Here is a 14152-nt window from a genome sequence, read left to right as displayed (position 1 = left end):
CATCATGTTACATTACATTGGTAAACACAAAAACTGTTTCCAGTGACAAGTTGATGAGAAGACCGGTCAATAGTTATGTTGGGCAGCTGTACTTCAAACAACATCTGCCAGTTGAATATAGACAGAGTGGGACAGTAAGTTTCATTCTAATTTTCTACTCTAAATGTAGGGTTATTTCTTATGTACAAAACTTCACAATGTAATTTTACATTAACATCATTATTGAAAGATTATTAATGAGATCCTATGTACGTTTTATATTTTGTCATCAATAATGATGAAAGCCTATGTATAATTGTAGGCTTCAAGGGACGTGAACACTCATCAAATGACACTTGAAGATAACGTACCAACCACTGGTCTACTAACCCATGTTTATGACAGACAGGAGACAGTACAGGCAGACAGTCTCAGGCGGGATGACATCACAATGGCTACTAGAACTCACCTGCAGCTCACCTCTGCTACATTCACACCTCCAGGGGGCCCACATTGATTGTATTAGTCTCACTCACTCAGATATCATATTATCATGGCAAAATGTGTACAATTGCAGGAAATGTGTTATGAAATTGGAAAATCTTATCTTCGTCCCATTGCAAACTGCTTGGAATTGCCGCAAACTTTCTTTAAAACCTGCAACATTTTCCTTTTGTCATTTTAAGTTCCGATGAAACTGCTGCGTTTCTGACCAAGTGCATCATTAAAACAATCTGTCAGTCCCCGCGCTGCATTATTACATGTTTGATCCGTGTACAAATAGGCACAAGGGAATACGTCTGTAAGGTATAACTTTCCCTTAATCAGAGTCTAGTTACCAATTCATGATTCATTAGTCCAACACATTAATTAAAATGTATGTTTTAATCAAAGAATAATTCCACAACACAAGCTACTAAAAAATGTATGCACCACATGTACAGTTGAAGTCGGAAGTTTTAAATACACTTAGGTTGGAGTCATTACAACTCGTTTTTCAACCACTCCACATATTTCTTGTTAACAAACTATAGTTTTGGCAGTCGGTTAGGACATCTACTTTGTGCATGACACAAGTAATTTTCCAACAATTGTTTACAGACAGATTATTTCACGTACAATTTATTGTATCACAATTCCAGTGGGTCAGAAGTTTACATTCACTAAGTTGACTGTGCCTTTAAACAGCTTGAAAAATCCAGAAAATTATGTCATGGCTCAAGAAGCTTCTGATAGGCTAATTGACATAATTTGAGTCAACTGGAGGTGTACCTGTGGATGTATTTCAAGGCCTACCTTCAAACGCAGTGCTTCTTTGCTTGACATCATGGGAAAATCAAAAGAAATCAGCCAAGATACCTCCACAAGTCTGGTTCATCCTTGGGAGCAATTTCCAAATGTCTGAAGGTGTCACATTCATCTGTACAAACAATAGTACACACGTATAAACACCACGCAGCCGACATACCGCTCAGGAAGGAGACGCATTCTGTCTCTTAGAGATGTACGTTCTTTGGTGTGAAAAGTGCAAATCAATCCCAGAACAACAACAAAGGACCGTGTGAAGATGCTGGAGGAAACGGGTACAAAAGTATCTATTTCCAAAGTAAAACAAGTCCTATATCGACATAACCTGAAAGTCCGCTCAGCAAGGAAGAAGCCACTGCTCCAAAACCGCCATAAAAAAGCCAGACTACGGTTTGCACATGGAGATAAAGATCGTACTTTTTGGAGAAATGTCCTCTGGTCTGATGAAACAAAAATAGAATTGTTTGGCCATAATGACCATCGTTATGTTTGGAGGAAACAGGGGGAGGCTTGCAAACCGAAGAACACCATCCCAAACGGGAAGCAGGTAGGTGGCAGCTTCATGTTGTGTGGGTGCTTTGCTGCAGGAGGGACTGGTACACTTCACAAAATAGATGACATCATGGGAATGGAAAATTATGTGGATATATTGAACCAACATTTCAAGACATCAGTTAAAGTTAAAGCTTGGTGGCAAATGGGTCTTCCAAATGGACAATGACCCCAAGCATACTTCCAAATTTGTGGCAAAATGGCTTAAGGACAACAAAGTCAAGGTATTGGAGTGGCCATCACAAAGCCCTGACATTAATTCTACAGAACATTTGTGGGCAGAACTGAAAAAGCGTGTGCGATCAAGGAGGCCTACAAACCAGCTCTGTCAGGAGCGATATGTTAACAAGGCTTGTGGATAGATGCTCATACACATGCTATGCTACGACCCTTTTTAGCCAGTCTCAAAAGCTAAACATTTTCCAAAAGCATTTGAGAGAGAGAGAGAGAGATCAGTGTTTGAAAAACTATATTGAGACATAATACTGCCCAACATTAGATTTAGTCGGTGGTAACTTGTGCAATAGACACCGGCTAGAATGTGGATTTAACCAATCAGCATTCAGGATTAGACCCACCCATTGTATAACATTATATAATATCACATTGTAGCCTATCATAGCACATACTTTATGTCAAATCAGAGAGAAGGTTTTTTTGCCTCATCAAACTTCCTTCAAACACCAAATAGCACCAGCCTGGGTCTATGAGGATCTATGCACTCAAAAAATATTTGGGTTAAAATCAACCCAATTTGTGTTATTTGGTAACCCAGCACTGGGTAATAATTGGACAGAACATGCTTATTTTTACCCAGGCAGTTGGGTTGGGTGAATAACCCTAAATGTTGTGTTGTTGTGTTGTTGGCTTAAAACATGGGTTAAGTTCAGCAGCTGGGTCTTGTTAAATGTAATCCAAAGGTTATTTTCAGGAGGTGTGGTTTTTTAGACTTTCCGGTAGTACCATGTTAAGTTGGTACACTGCAAATGTCAACGTTCACTAAATATGTTAGCACAGACAAAAACCTGAGAAGAAATCAAAACAGGAAGTGAGAACTCAATTTTGAAAACAGTACCATTTGATGTCCATCTTAGATATGGATGAGCATGCACTTCCTAGGGCTTCCACAAGATGTCACCATCTTTAGAGTGTTCTTGCGTTCCAATGCGTTTCTTCTGACAATGAAATTCTCCGGTTGGAACCTTATTGCTGATTAATGTTTAAAACATCCTAAATATGGATTGCATACATCGTTTGACTTGTTTCTACGACCTGTAACGGAACTTTTTGAGTTTTTGTCTGGAGGAATTGCTCATGCTTTATGAGGGTTGAATACTGGGCTAAATGATGGGCTTTATGGAACTTTATGGAACAAATCAGTCATTTTATTGTCAAACTGGGATTCCTGGACCTGCCTTCTGATGAAGATATTCAAAGATAAGTGAATATTTCTAGTGTTTTCTGTAGCTTCTGTTGACGCCAAAATGGTGGCTATTTCTTTGGGTTCTGAGCGTCGTTCTCAGATTATTATTTTTCTGTAAAGTTTTAAAAAATCTGACACAGCGGTTGCATAAACGTATCCTCTATCTTTAATTCTGTGAATAACACTTGCATCTTTTATCAATGTTTATTGTGAATATTTCTGCAAAGTCACCGGATGTTTTGGAATCAAAACATTACTGCACGTAACGTGCCAATGTAAACTGAGATTTTTATATATATATATATACAAAACACACAATACATGTATAACATGATGTCCTATGAGTGCCATCTGATGGAGATAATCATTTTATCTATATTTCTGCTTTTGTGCCTGAAAAATGGCTGTGTGTCTTTTTTGAATTTGGTGGTCATCTAACATAAATATGTTGTGTTTTCGCTGTAAAACATTTTAAAAATCGGACACGGTGGGTAGATTAACAAGATGTTTATCTTTCATTTGCTGTATTGGACTTGTTAATGTGTGAAAGTTAAGTATTTGTAAATTAAAAAAATTCAGGTAAATGGGAGGGGATGTTCCCTTTAGGGAACTCCTTGCCATAACAAGTTTTAAGAAGCAGTGCAGCTTGGTTGGGTTGTGTTTCGGAGGATGCATGGCTCTCGACCTTCGCCTCTCCCGAGCTCGTACGGGAGTTGTAGCGATGAAACTAGACAGTAACTACTAATAATTGGATCCTACGAAATTGGGGAGAAAAAGGGGGCTAAAAATAATAATTAAAAAAATATATAAAAAATATAAAAAATATAATTATTCCTCAAAGTAACCACCCTTTGCCTTGATGACAACTTTGAACACTCTTGGCATTCTCTCAACCAGCTTCATCTAGCCGGTGTCTATTCCACAAGTTACCACTGACTTAATCTAATGTTGGGCAATACTGGTGTCTCAATATAGCCCTAGTTTTTCAAACACGGATCTCTCTCTCTCTCTCTCAAATGCTTTTGGAACATTTTTAGCTTTTGAGACTGGCTAAAAAGGGTCGTAGCAGAGCATGTGTATGAGCATCTATCCACAAGCCTTGTTAGCATATACCCTTTGAGAATGAATTAACCAATTATTACTTAACACAAATTTATGTACCAGATTGCTTTTGGGAAATTAATTTGGCCAGTTTTCTTTTGCACATTGAAGGACCTGGCAGGTAGCCTAGCATTTAAGAGTGTTGGTAAATAATCTGTTGTTGTGCCATTGAGAAAAGCAATTAAGCCTAATTCCTCTGGATAAGAACATCTGCTAAAATGACAAAAAAAGGACTCCTGCAAAGCTGAGGTTAAGGTAGTGATGTCATGTGTGCTATCCTGGTGCTGAACTGTGGACCTACCGTTGAAGTCGGAAGTTTACAGACACCTTAGCCAAATACATTTAAACTCAGTTTTTCACAATTCCTGACATTTAATCCTAGTAAAAATTCCCTGTTTTAGTAAATTAGGATCGACACTTTATTTAAAGAATGTGAAATGTCAGAATAATAGTAGAGAGAATTATTTATTTCAGCTTTAATTTCTTTCATCACATTCCCAGTGGGTCAGAAGTTTACATAGACTCAATTAGTATTTGGTAGCATTGCCTTTAAATTGTTTAACTTGGGTCAAACCATTCAGGTAGCCTTCCACAAGCTTCCCACAATAAGTTGGGTGAATGTTGGCCCTTTCCTCCTGACAGAGCTGGTTTTATAGGCCTCCTTGATCACACACACTTTTTCAGTTCTGCTCACAAATGTTCTATAGGATTGATGTTAGGGCTTTGTGATGGCCACTCCAATACCTTGACTTTGTTGTCCTTAAGCCATTTTGCCACAACTTTGGAAGTATGCTTGGGGTCATTGTCCATTTGGAAGACCCATTTGTCACAAAGCTTTATCTTCCTGACTGATGTCTTGAAATGTTGGTTCAATATATCCACATAATTTTCCATCCTCATGAAGTCATCTATTTTGTGAAGTGCACCAGACCCTCCTGCAGCAAAGCACCCACACAACATGAAGCTGCCACCTAACTGCTTCACGTTTGGGATGGGGTTCTTCGGTTTGCAAGCCTCCCCCTGTTTCCTCCAAAAAAAAGGATGGTCATTATGGCCAAACAATTCTATTTCTGTTTCATCAGACCAGGGGACATTTCTCCAAAAAGTATGATCTTTGTCTCCATGTGCAGTTGCAAACCGTAGTCTGTCTTTTTTTATGGCGGTTTTGGAGCGGTGGCTTCTTCCTTGCTGAGCGGCCTTTCAGGTTATGTCTTATGTCTGATTTCTTTTGATTTTCCCATGATGTCAGGCAAAGAACCACTACGTTTGAAGGTAGGCCTTGAAATACATCCACAGGTACACCTCCAGTTGACTCAAATTATGTCAATTAGCCTATCAGAAGCTTCTTGAGCCATGACATAATTTTCTGGATTTTTCAAGATGTTTAAAGGCACAGTCAACTTAGTGAATGTAAACTTCTGACCTGCTGGAATTGTGATACAGTGAATTGTATGTGAAATAATATGTCTGTAAACAATCACCTGCAGAACCACTCCTTTATTGGGGGTGTCTTGCTAATTGCCTATAATTTCCACCTGTTGTCTATTCCATTTGCACAACAGCATGTGAAATGTATTGTCAGTCAGTGTTGCTTCCTAAGTGGACAGTTTGATTTCACAGATGTGTGATTGACTTGGAGTTACACTGTGTTGTTTAAGTGTTCCCTTTATTTTTTTGAGCAGTGTATTTGGCTATAACAAGCACATCTTGTACTCACACATGTCTATAACCAGTGAGAGTTTGGAAAAAAAAAGCTACATTTTGTGATTCTAATAACAGTCAAACGGCTGACCCGTTACTTGGTATAGAGAGAATGGATGGTGTAGGGAAACGTAACACCTCTAAATATCATAGACAGCGCGCTAACGGTCAATGACAACCACATGATAATGTTTGACTTATTTTAAAGCAATATACATTGTTTGTTTATATTCATGTTGTTTGTGGAGTAATACAACCTTTTTGGTTATACAAGAGAATCAATTATAAATCATATTCTCCAAGAATAATTGAAAGAATTTCAAAGAATTTAAATGACCGCTGAACAGACTCCCAGATCTTAGACTATCTTACCGAAACACTTCAAAGGATTTGACAATTATGGAACTATCATTCATGTTTAATAATGACTCCTGAGAGAAAATAATGTGTACACCTGTTTTATTGTCAACAAATCAGATCAACATTGTCTGCAACAAATAATCTTCATAAAGTATTTGATTTTACCATAAACATTTTTCAGTTAGGTTGCTGACACTACGCAGTAGAATGCTTGGTTTCAGTTGATAGTTTGATGGATTGAACAGGTCCTTATGGAGCACACAGAGGGATATCTCTTTCCACATAATTCATCATTCCAGGCATCTTTACCTTAAGAGGAAACACAGAATAGAAATTACCTTTCAAATCAATTCAGATATAAACACAAAAATTCAAATAAAAGTGTGTGTGTGTCAGATGTATATGTTATACTTACTATGAATAACGTTTAATTTGATGAATGGATCAGTGAATGATAGTGGGCTTACTGTACCTCCAAAGTTCATCTGAACACATGGCTCTCTGGCACCGTTATAGTTATTGGGCTCGTCTTTCGCCCAGTTCTGGTGATCAAATGTAGATCCATCACTCCAGAACCATAGCCTGTCCTGTGAGGAAGAACTGAGGTCTCAAGTATCAAAGAAATCACATATAACTACAACACAACCGTTTAAAGATGGAATCGGCAGTAGGGGGAAACAGCACCACTGACCGCCACACCACCATTGTTATTAATTTTGTTGCCAAGTTGAGGAGCGTTGAGCAGCATGTTAAGAAATGGTGGTACATCATGTGCCCTTCTATCACACGTGCAATAATGTCTGAAGGGAAAAAGAGTGTTTGTTGTTTGCAGTAATTTATTTGTTGCTTTTAGATATCATTTATACTTTTTGAACTATAACCATAGGCTTCAACGGGACGTATTTTGATTATCTACTGCTCTTGAAATGTTAATGCTACAAACATTGACATGTACAGGCTGATGTACAGACTGACTCACCTTAGATTGCTGCAAAACAGCTTTTTGCTATATTTCTGCTCATATAAAGCGTGTTCTATCCCCATTCATTTGAATGGTGTAACGCACGATTCAACATTCTAAACTGAAATCACTGCCACAGATTTTGAAATATTTAAACAATGTATGACTTATGATGCTATAGTACTCTCTCTTGCCTACTATGCTGTCCCACTATAACCCACTGTGTGAGTTGATACTGCAGTGGTCATCTATAAGATCTTCCAAACCTAGGTCAGCACTTACTGATTGTAAGTGCTGAGAATAGAGAGATTTTACTCCTAATCTTATGGGTTATATGAGTCTCATCAGTCCAAACCAGTTAAGAGTTACCAGCAGGTGTTTTGATAATAGAAAAAGGCAGTGAGTCAGTGCTTCCTCCACCACAGACAGGACATTTCTTTGGAGTTGTTAACATAATGTTTTGATATTTTTATATGATCAACCCATAAATAATCTAGACCTACATGCAACAGTATCTCTTGTGCTTAAGACAATGATTTCACATGAGGCCTTATTCACATGATATGCCTAAAGACATCTAACCACTAGGTTAATAAATAATCATGAGGCCTTATTCACATGATATGCCTAAATAAATCTAACCACTAGGCTAATAAATACTCACATATTGTTTCCGATTATTTCAATAACCATGTTTTTTCAAGCGGAATATCATGTTGTTAAAAGAATGCCTAAATTGGGCATGCTTATAGAATTGGGTAATTGAAAGCATTTACGGGCTACGTAAACTCTAATGGTGTTTGGTAAAAATAATAGCCCTTTCAAGCATTTATGCAACATTTCGGAAAGTAACCTGATGCTAAATGTTTTTTCTAACAGTAGGCATTGTTAAATGTAAGTAACCACTGTGAATATTAATATTAGTAATATTATCAAAATTATGATTTTAACAACCATTATACTGTATGATTCAGTGCCATATGCCCAGGGTTAGGTACTGTAGGTTACTTTCTAAATGTAATTCTGTTACAATTACTAGTTACCTGTTCAAAATTGTAATCAGTAACGTAACTTTTGGATTACCCAAACTCAGTAATGTAATATGATAGCTCAAGAGGCGTTAGAAGAAGACAAATTAATATTACCAATTGAACTACATTTTTTTGCAGGATAAATTAATGTTAGAGTTTACATAGCCATAAATGGTTAATTTTACTTGTGTTGTTTATGTAGGCTTATACTACAGATAATAATATGATTAAACTGCATCTTTACATGAAACAAAGAACAAAGTCTGTCAGATTTCCAGTCATTCCAATTCATAGAATACCCCTTGTTTAACCTGCGCATAACTTAAAAACTAAGGACTGATTGGGATCATTGCTTTGAGTTGAAAAATAAATGCTGCTTTCGGGAATGGCATGCCCTGGGCACTAGCCTACCAAAAAATGCTATTTGCATGTGAAAAATGAATGCCATATGCTCCATTTGCTATAGGCTATAGGTTTACTTTTTTGTTGGTTACACTTTGATATCTTGATAATTTGCAGCTATTTTGTATTTTATTTTTTATTTTATTTTTAATTTTACCTTTATTTCAAATCAAATTTTATTTGTCACATACACATGGTTAGCAGATGCGAGTGTAGCGAAATGCTTGTTCTTCTAGTTCCGACAATGCAGTAATAACCAACAAGTAATCTAACTAATAATTCCAAAACTACTGTCTTATACACAGTGTAAGGGGATAAAGAATATGTACATAAAGATATATGAATGAGTGATGGTACAGAGCAGCATAGGCAAGATACAGTAGATGGTATCAAGTACAGCATATACATATGAGATGAGTATGTAAACAAAGTGGCATAGTGGCTAGTGATACATGTATTACGTAAGTATGCAGTAGATGATATAGAGTACAGTATGCATATGAGATGAATAATGTAGGGTATGTAACATTATATTAGATAGCATTGTTTAAAGTGGCTAGTGATATATTTAACCAGGCAAGTCAGTTAAGAACACATTCTTATCTTCAATGACGGCCTGGGAACAGTGGGTGTTCAGGGTCTTAATGACAGATTTGTACCTTGTCAGCTCGGGGGTTTGAACTCGCAACCTTCCGGTTACTAGTCCAACGCTCTAACCACTAGGCTACCCTGCCGCCCCAAATCTACTTAAGTATATCAAAAGAGCATGAGCTTGAGCACGTGTCCGTTAAACATATTGATATATATATCATCATCAGAAATTAGATTGAGGTATTAAAATAGGGGGCAGCATTTTCACTTTTGGATAAATAGCGTGCCCAATTTCAACTTCCTGCTACTCATGCCAATAATATAAGATATGCATATTATTAGTCGATTCGGATAGAAAACACTCTGAAGTTTCTAAAGCTGTTTGAATTATGTCTGTGAGTATAACAGAACTTATGTAGCAGGCAAAACCCTGAGGACTAACCATTTAGAAAAAAGGTCACACTGTATTCAAGGAGGTTTCATTGGGGAACTATATTTCTGAGGCACTTGTTTGCAGTTCCTACCTCTTCCACTGGATGTCACCAGTCGTTGGAAAATGGCTGAGGTTATTCCTTTGTGAAACGTAGAAGTACGGCCAACTTGAATAAGTGTAACGCTGTTGAGAGTTGGGCAAGACTAGAAAAGTAGCGTTAGTTTTCTCTTGTCCTGTATTGAAAACAGATAGACCCGTATTCAATTTGATCGATTATTAAGGTTTAAAAATACCTAAAGTTGTATTACGAAAGTATTTTGAAATGTTTTGGCAAAGTTTACAGGTAACGTTTGAGATATTTTGTAGTGACTTTGCGCAAATTGGAAGCTCTTTTTTTCTGGATCAAACGCGCCAAATAAATTGACATTTTGTATATATATGGACGGAATTAATCAAACAAAAGGACCATTGTGATGTTTATGGGACATATTGGAGTGCCAACAAAAGAAGCTTGTCAAAGGTAAGGCATGAATTATATTTTATTTCTGCCCTTTGTGTAGCGCCTGCAGGGTTGAAATATGCTACTCTCTTTGTTTACTGATGTGCTATCATCAGATAATAGCATCTTACGCTTTCGCCGAAAAGCCTTTTTAAAATTTGACATGTTGGCTGGATTCACAACGAGTGTCGCTTTAGTTTAGTATCTTACATGTGTGATTTAATGAGAGTTTGATTTTTATATAATTGTATTTTAAGTTGCCGCTCTGCATTTCCCTGGCTTTTGGCCAAGTGGGACGCGACTGTTCCCCTATCCTAGAGAAGTTAAAAGCCCTGCTCTCGGCCTCAATTAAACAGGTTATTGACAGTATGGAGCACAACACCATGGGGGATCCGCAATGCAGGTGTTGCAAAAGTACATTTTTCACTGGCTGTCCACTAGTCACAAAGACAATTATTGATAAACAGCTTGAACTTCAATTCAACCATTATTGGGTTAAAATACACATATATATTTGTGAACAGTCACCCACAACTTAAAAAATGTGGATGTCGCAAATAGCTAAATGAGAGAGCAGCAGTTTGATTCACATCAATAATAAGTAGATATGTAGATATCAATAATAAGTGATATCCGTATCGCCCGTAGGCTACACCACTGCTGTTGTCCTAACCTCCAAGTGTTTATTCAAGTTGGATAATCTTTGGATGCGGACAGCAGTTGCTCCTTTTGGAAGACATTGCCCTGTGTGAATTTAAGTATGCCCTCTAATTTTCTCTTTCTTCTTTCCCTCTCTCTCTCGGAGGACCTGAGCCCTAGGACCATGCCTCAGGACTACCTGGCATGATGACTCCTTGCTGTCCCCAGTCCACCTGGCCATGCTGCTGTTCCAGTTCCAACTGTTCTGCCTGCGGCTATGGAACCCTGACCTGTTCACCAGATATGCTACCTGTCCCAGACCTGCTGTTTTCAACTCTCTACAGCAGGAGCGGTAGAGATACTCTAAATGATCGGCTATGAAAAACCAACTGACATTTACTACTTAGTTGCTGACTTGTCGCTCGACAATTACTGTGATTATTATTATTTGTAAACATTTATACGTTTGAACATCTTGGCCATGTTCTGTTATAATCTCCACCCGGCACAACCATAAGAGGACTGGTCACCCCTCATAGCCTGGTTCATCTCTAGGTTTCTTCCTAGGTTCTGTCCTTTTTAGGGAGTTTTTCCTAGCCACTGTGCTTCAACACCTGCATTGCTTGCTGTTTGGGGTTTTAGGCTGGGTTTCTGTACAGCACTTTGAGATATCAGCTGATGTAAGAAGGGCTATATAAATACATTTGATTTGACATAGCTTGGACTGTAGCTTACAAAAGCCTATTCCTGCTCTTTTCTCCGACTTGAAGTCATATTTGCTCAGGTTGAACAAAGTTAAACCTGCACCTTTTTTAAATGCTGATTTGAATGTCTTTGACAAAACAGAAAGATATCAACAACATCACATTATTTAAAATATCCGAATTGGTCAAACAAAACAGAAAATGCATCCCAACATATTAGGAAATTATCCTAAGTATGCAAACAGATTCTGTCAGGTGAAAATGATATCAAACGTTTTACCATTGCAACATTTGATGAAATGTCATGTTTACCATGGTCGTCTGAAGGGTGCTATAGAGTTCACAGCTGGCGAAGCCTCATTGCGATTGGCTATTCACCATAATTTGTAACATGTCAATGAGCATCATCACTATCTTTCCTTTGTCGTACCTCAAAATGTCATGATTACCAGCTGAGATAAACTTTAGTGACTTGATTTTACTCCTGGCTCAGAGTTTGTCTGAGCAGCATCTTAACATCACCCCAAAAGTTGGGAGTTATTTTTGTCTTAAAACAGGTTTAACAGGATTCATTTTCTGAGACGGTTGGTGAGTACGGCCCTGACTTCACAAGTGACCCTTGACATATTGATGAGCATACCAAACATCCTATTCATCTGTGAGTATCCTATAGCTGGACTGTTCAGGTAGAGTAAACATTTCACTTTTACTGTAGTAATTTTCTATTAAGGTATTTTAACTTTTACTCAAATATGACAATTGGGTACCTTTTCCACATTTGCCTCAACAGCATCATATCCTCCAATCCAGGTCAGAGGGAAATCGCCAGTCTTGATCAACACCACCGCCTGTAGAAATTGGGACTCCTCAGAGCTGTGCACAGACGCCAGGTTTGCTCCAAGGAACATACAGTGGTGCTAGAGCAAGCCATAGACAGGGACAGAGACATGTCATAATGTAGGTATTAGTCAGTTGTCCAGTCTTTGTGAGAATGTGTGTTCTGGACTCTCACAATCAAATATTGGCCATCACAGCTAATGTTCTTTGAAATAGGCTCATCGAGACATTAGTGTCTATGTCTTAACTCATGGCCTGTGGGTTCCAATATACAGGAGTTCTGACTCCACACATTAAATAAATATTGCAAAGCCTAGAAATGTCTAACTAGACAATAACTTAAAGGGGAGGTTCAGTATTTTACATACTGGACATCCATGTGATGTCTGTTAAAATAATGCAAAATCCCCTTTAAGGTAACATCACACCAAATAAGCAAGTTGATTTCAGTTGAACTTCTTTAATTCACAGTAGAGGGTAAGCATTATACCTCTGCTTCAGGCCATGTCCTTGCAGTCTGGACAAACATGAAGCAGCGTGAATTAAACTGGAACCAGCCTGTGGGGCATGGGCTTTCTTCATCTGCTGCAGATGCCACCATAGCATCTGTAAGGAGAAGACACAGGGCACGTTAGAAATTGCAGCCAATTTTCAAGGTGGGTTGAGACTGACAGATCTACAAATCACCTGGCATCATAAATAACTACTCAATATTATTTGTAGATCAGTCATTCCACACACACAAACACTCACACCCCCCCCCCCTGCTACAACATAAAAATAATGATGTAAAGTGTGAGGTGAACTCTCTTACTTGCTTCATCCAGAGTTAAAGCTTCGCTCAGTGCAATGGCAGCGCTGAGAAGCAGAAGAATGGTCAACATCGCCATGGTGATAGTCTCCTGGGAGAGAAAGAGAGAGCGAGAGACACACAAAGACAGACAGTGAAAGAGAAGCCATCAAGTCAAAGTCAGTGAGTACTTCAGAGTGTAGTCAATTGTATTTATAATTTAAAAATTAACAACTTTGAAAGAAATTAATGAAGATTCTCCTGAGCACAGGTACCCGACTGAAGGTTCTACTTAATTCTACCTAATTGGCGCTGATGAAGACGTAGTCTAAAGTGCATTTAGTGGCTTGGAAACACAATGACATTCAGAAGGCAAATCATTAGTAGAGAAACCTTTGTCATCATTGTGGTGTTGTTAGACTTACTTTTTTTCACTGCATCAGAGATGGGCCACTCCACCCCTCAGGGTCTTATTAGGGCTGTGTCCCAAATGCCACCCTATCATTTTTGTATACTCTACCAGTCAAAAGTTTGGACACACCTACTCATTCCAGGGTTTCTATATTTTTACTATTTTCTACATTGTAGAATAATAGTGAAGACATTAAAACTATGAAAGAACACATATGGAATCATGTAGTAACCAAAAAAGTGCTAAACAAATCAAAATAAATGTTATATAGGGCCTCCTGGGAGGCGCAGTGGTAGCTGTGCCACCAGAGACTCTGGGTTCGAGCCCAGGCTCTGTCGCAGCCGGCCGCGACCGAGAGATCCATGGGGCGATGCACAATTGGCCTAGTGTCGTCCGGGTTAGGGAGGGTTTGGCCGGCAGGGATATCCT

General features: G+C 38.3%; 1 protein-coding gene across 1 annotated transcript; it reads right to left on the bottom strand.

The window, feature by feature from the left end:
• Nucleotides 1-6673: 6673 nt before the first annotated feature.
• LOC124037394 (ladderlectin-like) lies at nt 6674-13411 on the bottom strand. The gene is made up of 5 exons (XM_046352095.1): nt 13336-13411; nt 13012-13127; nt 12467-12601; nt 6892-7011; nt 6674-6733 (listed from the first exon to the last, which is right to left on the bottom strand). Exons 1-5 carry the CDS (start codon nt 13409-13411, stop codon nt 6674-6676), a joined length of 507 nt encoding a protein of 168 aa, XP_046208051.1.
• Between the last annotated feature and the right edge of the window lie 741 nt (nt 13412-14152).

Source organism: Oncorhynchus gorbuscha, linkage group LG06 (assembly GCF_021184085.1).
Source record: "Oncorhynchus gorbuscha isolate QuinsamMale2020 ecotype Even-year linkage group LG06, OgorEven_v1.0, whole genome shotgun sequence".
Classification (NCBI taxonomy): domain Eukaryota; kingdom Metazoa; phylum Chordata; class Actinopteri; order Salmoniformes; family Salmonidae; genus Oncorhynchus; species Oncorhynchus gorbuscha.
This window is presented reverse-complemented; position numbering and strand designations above follow the sequence as displayed.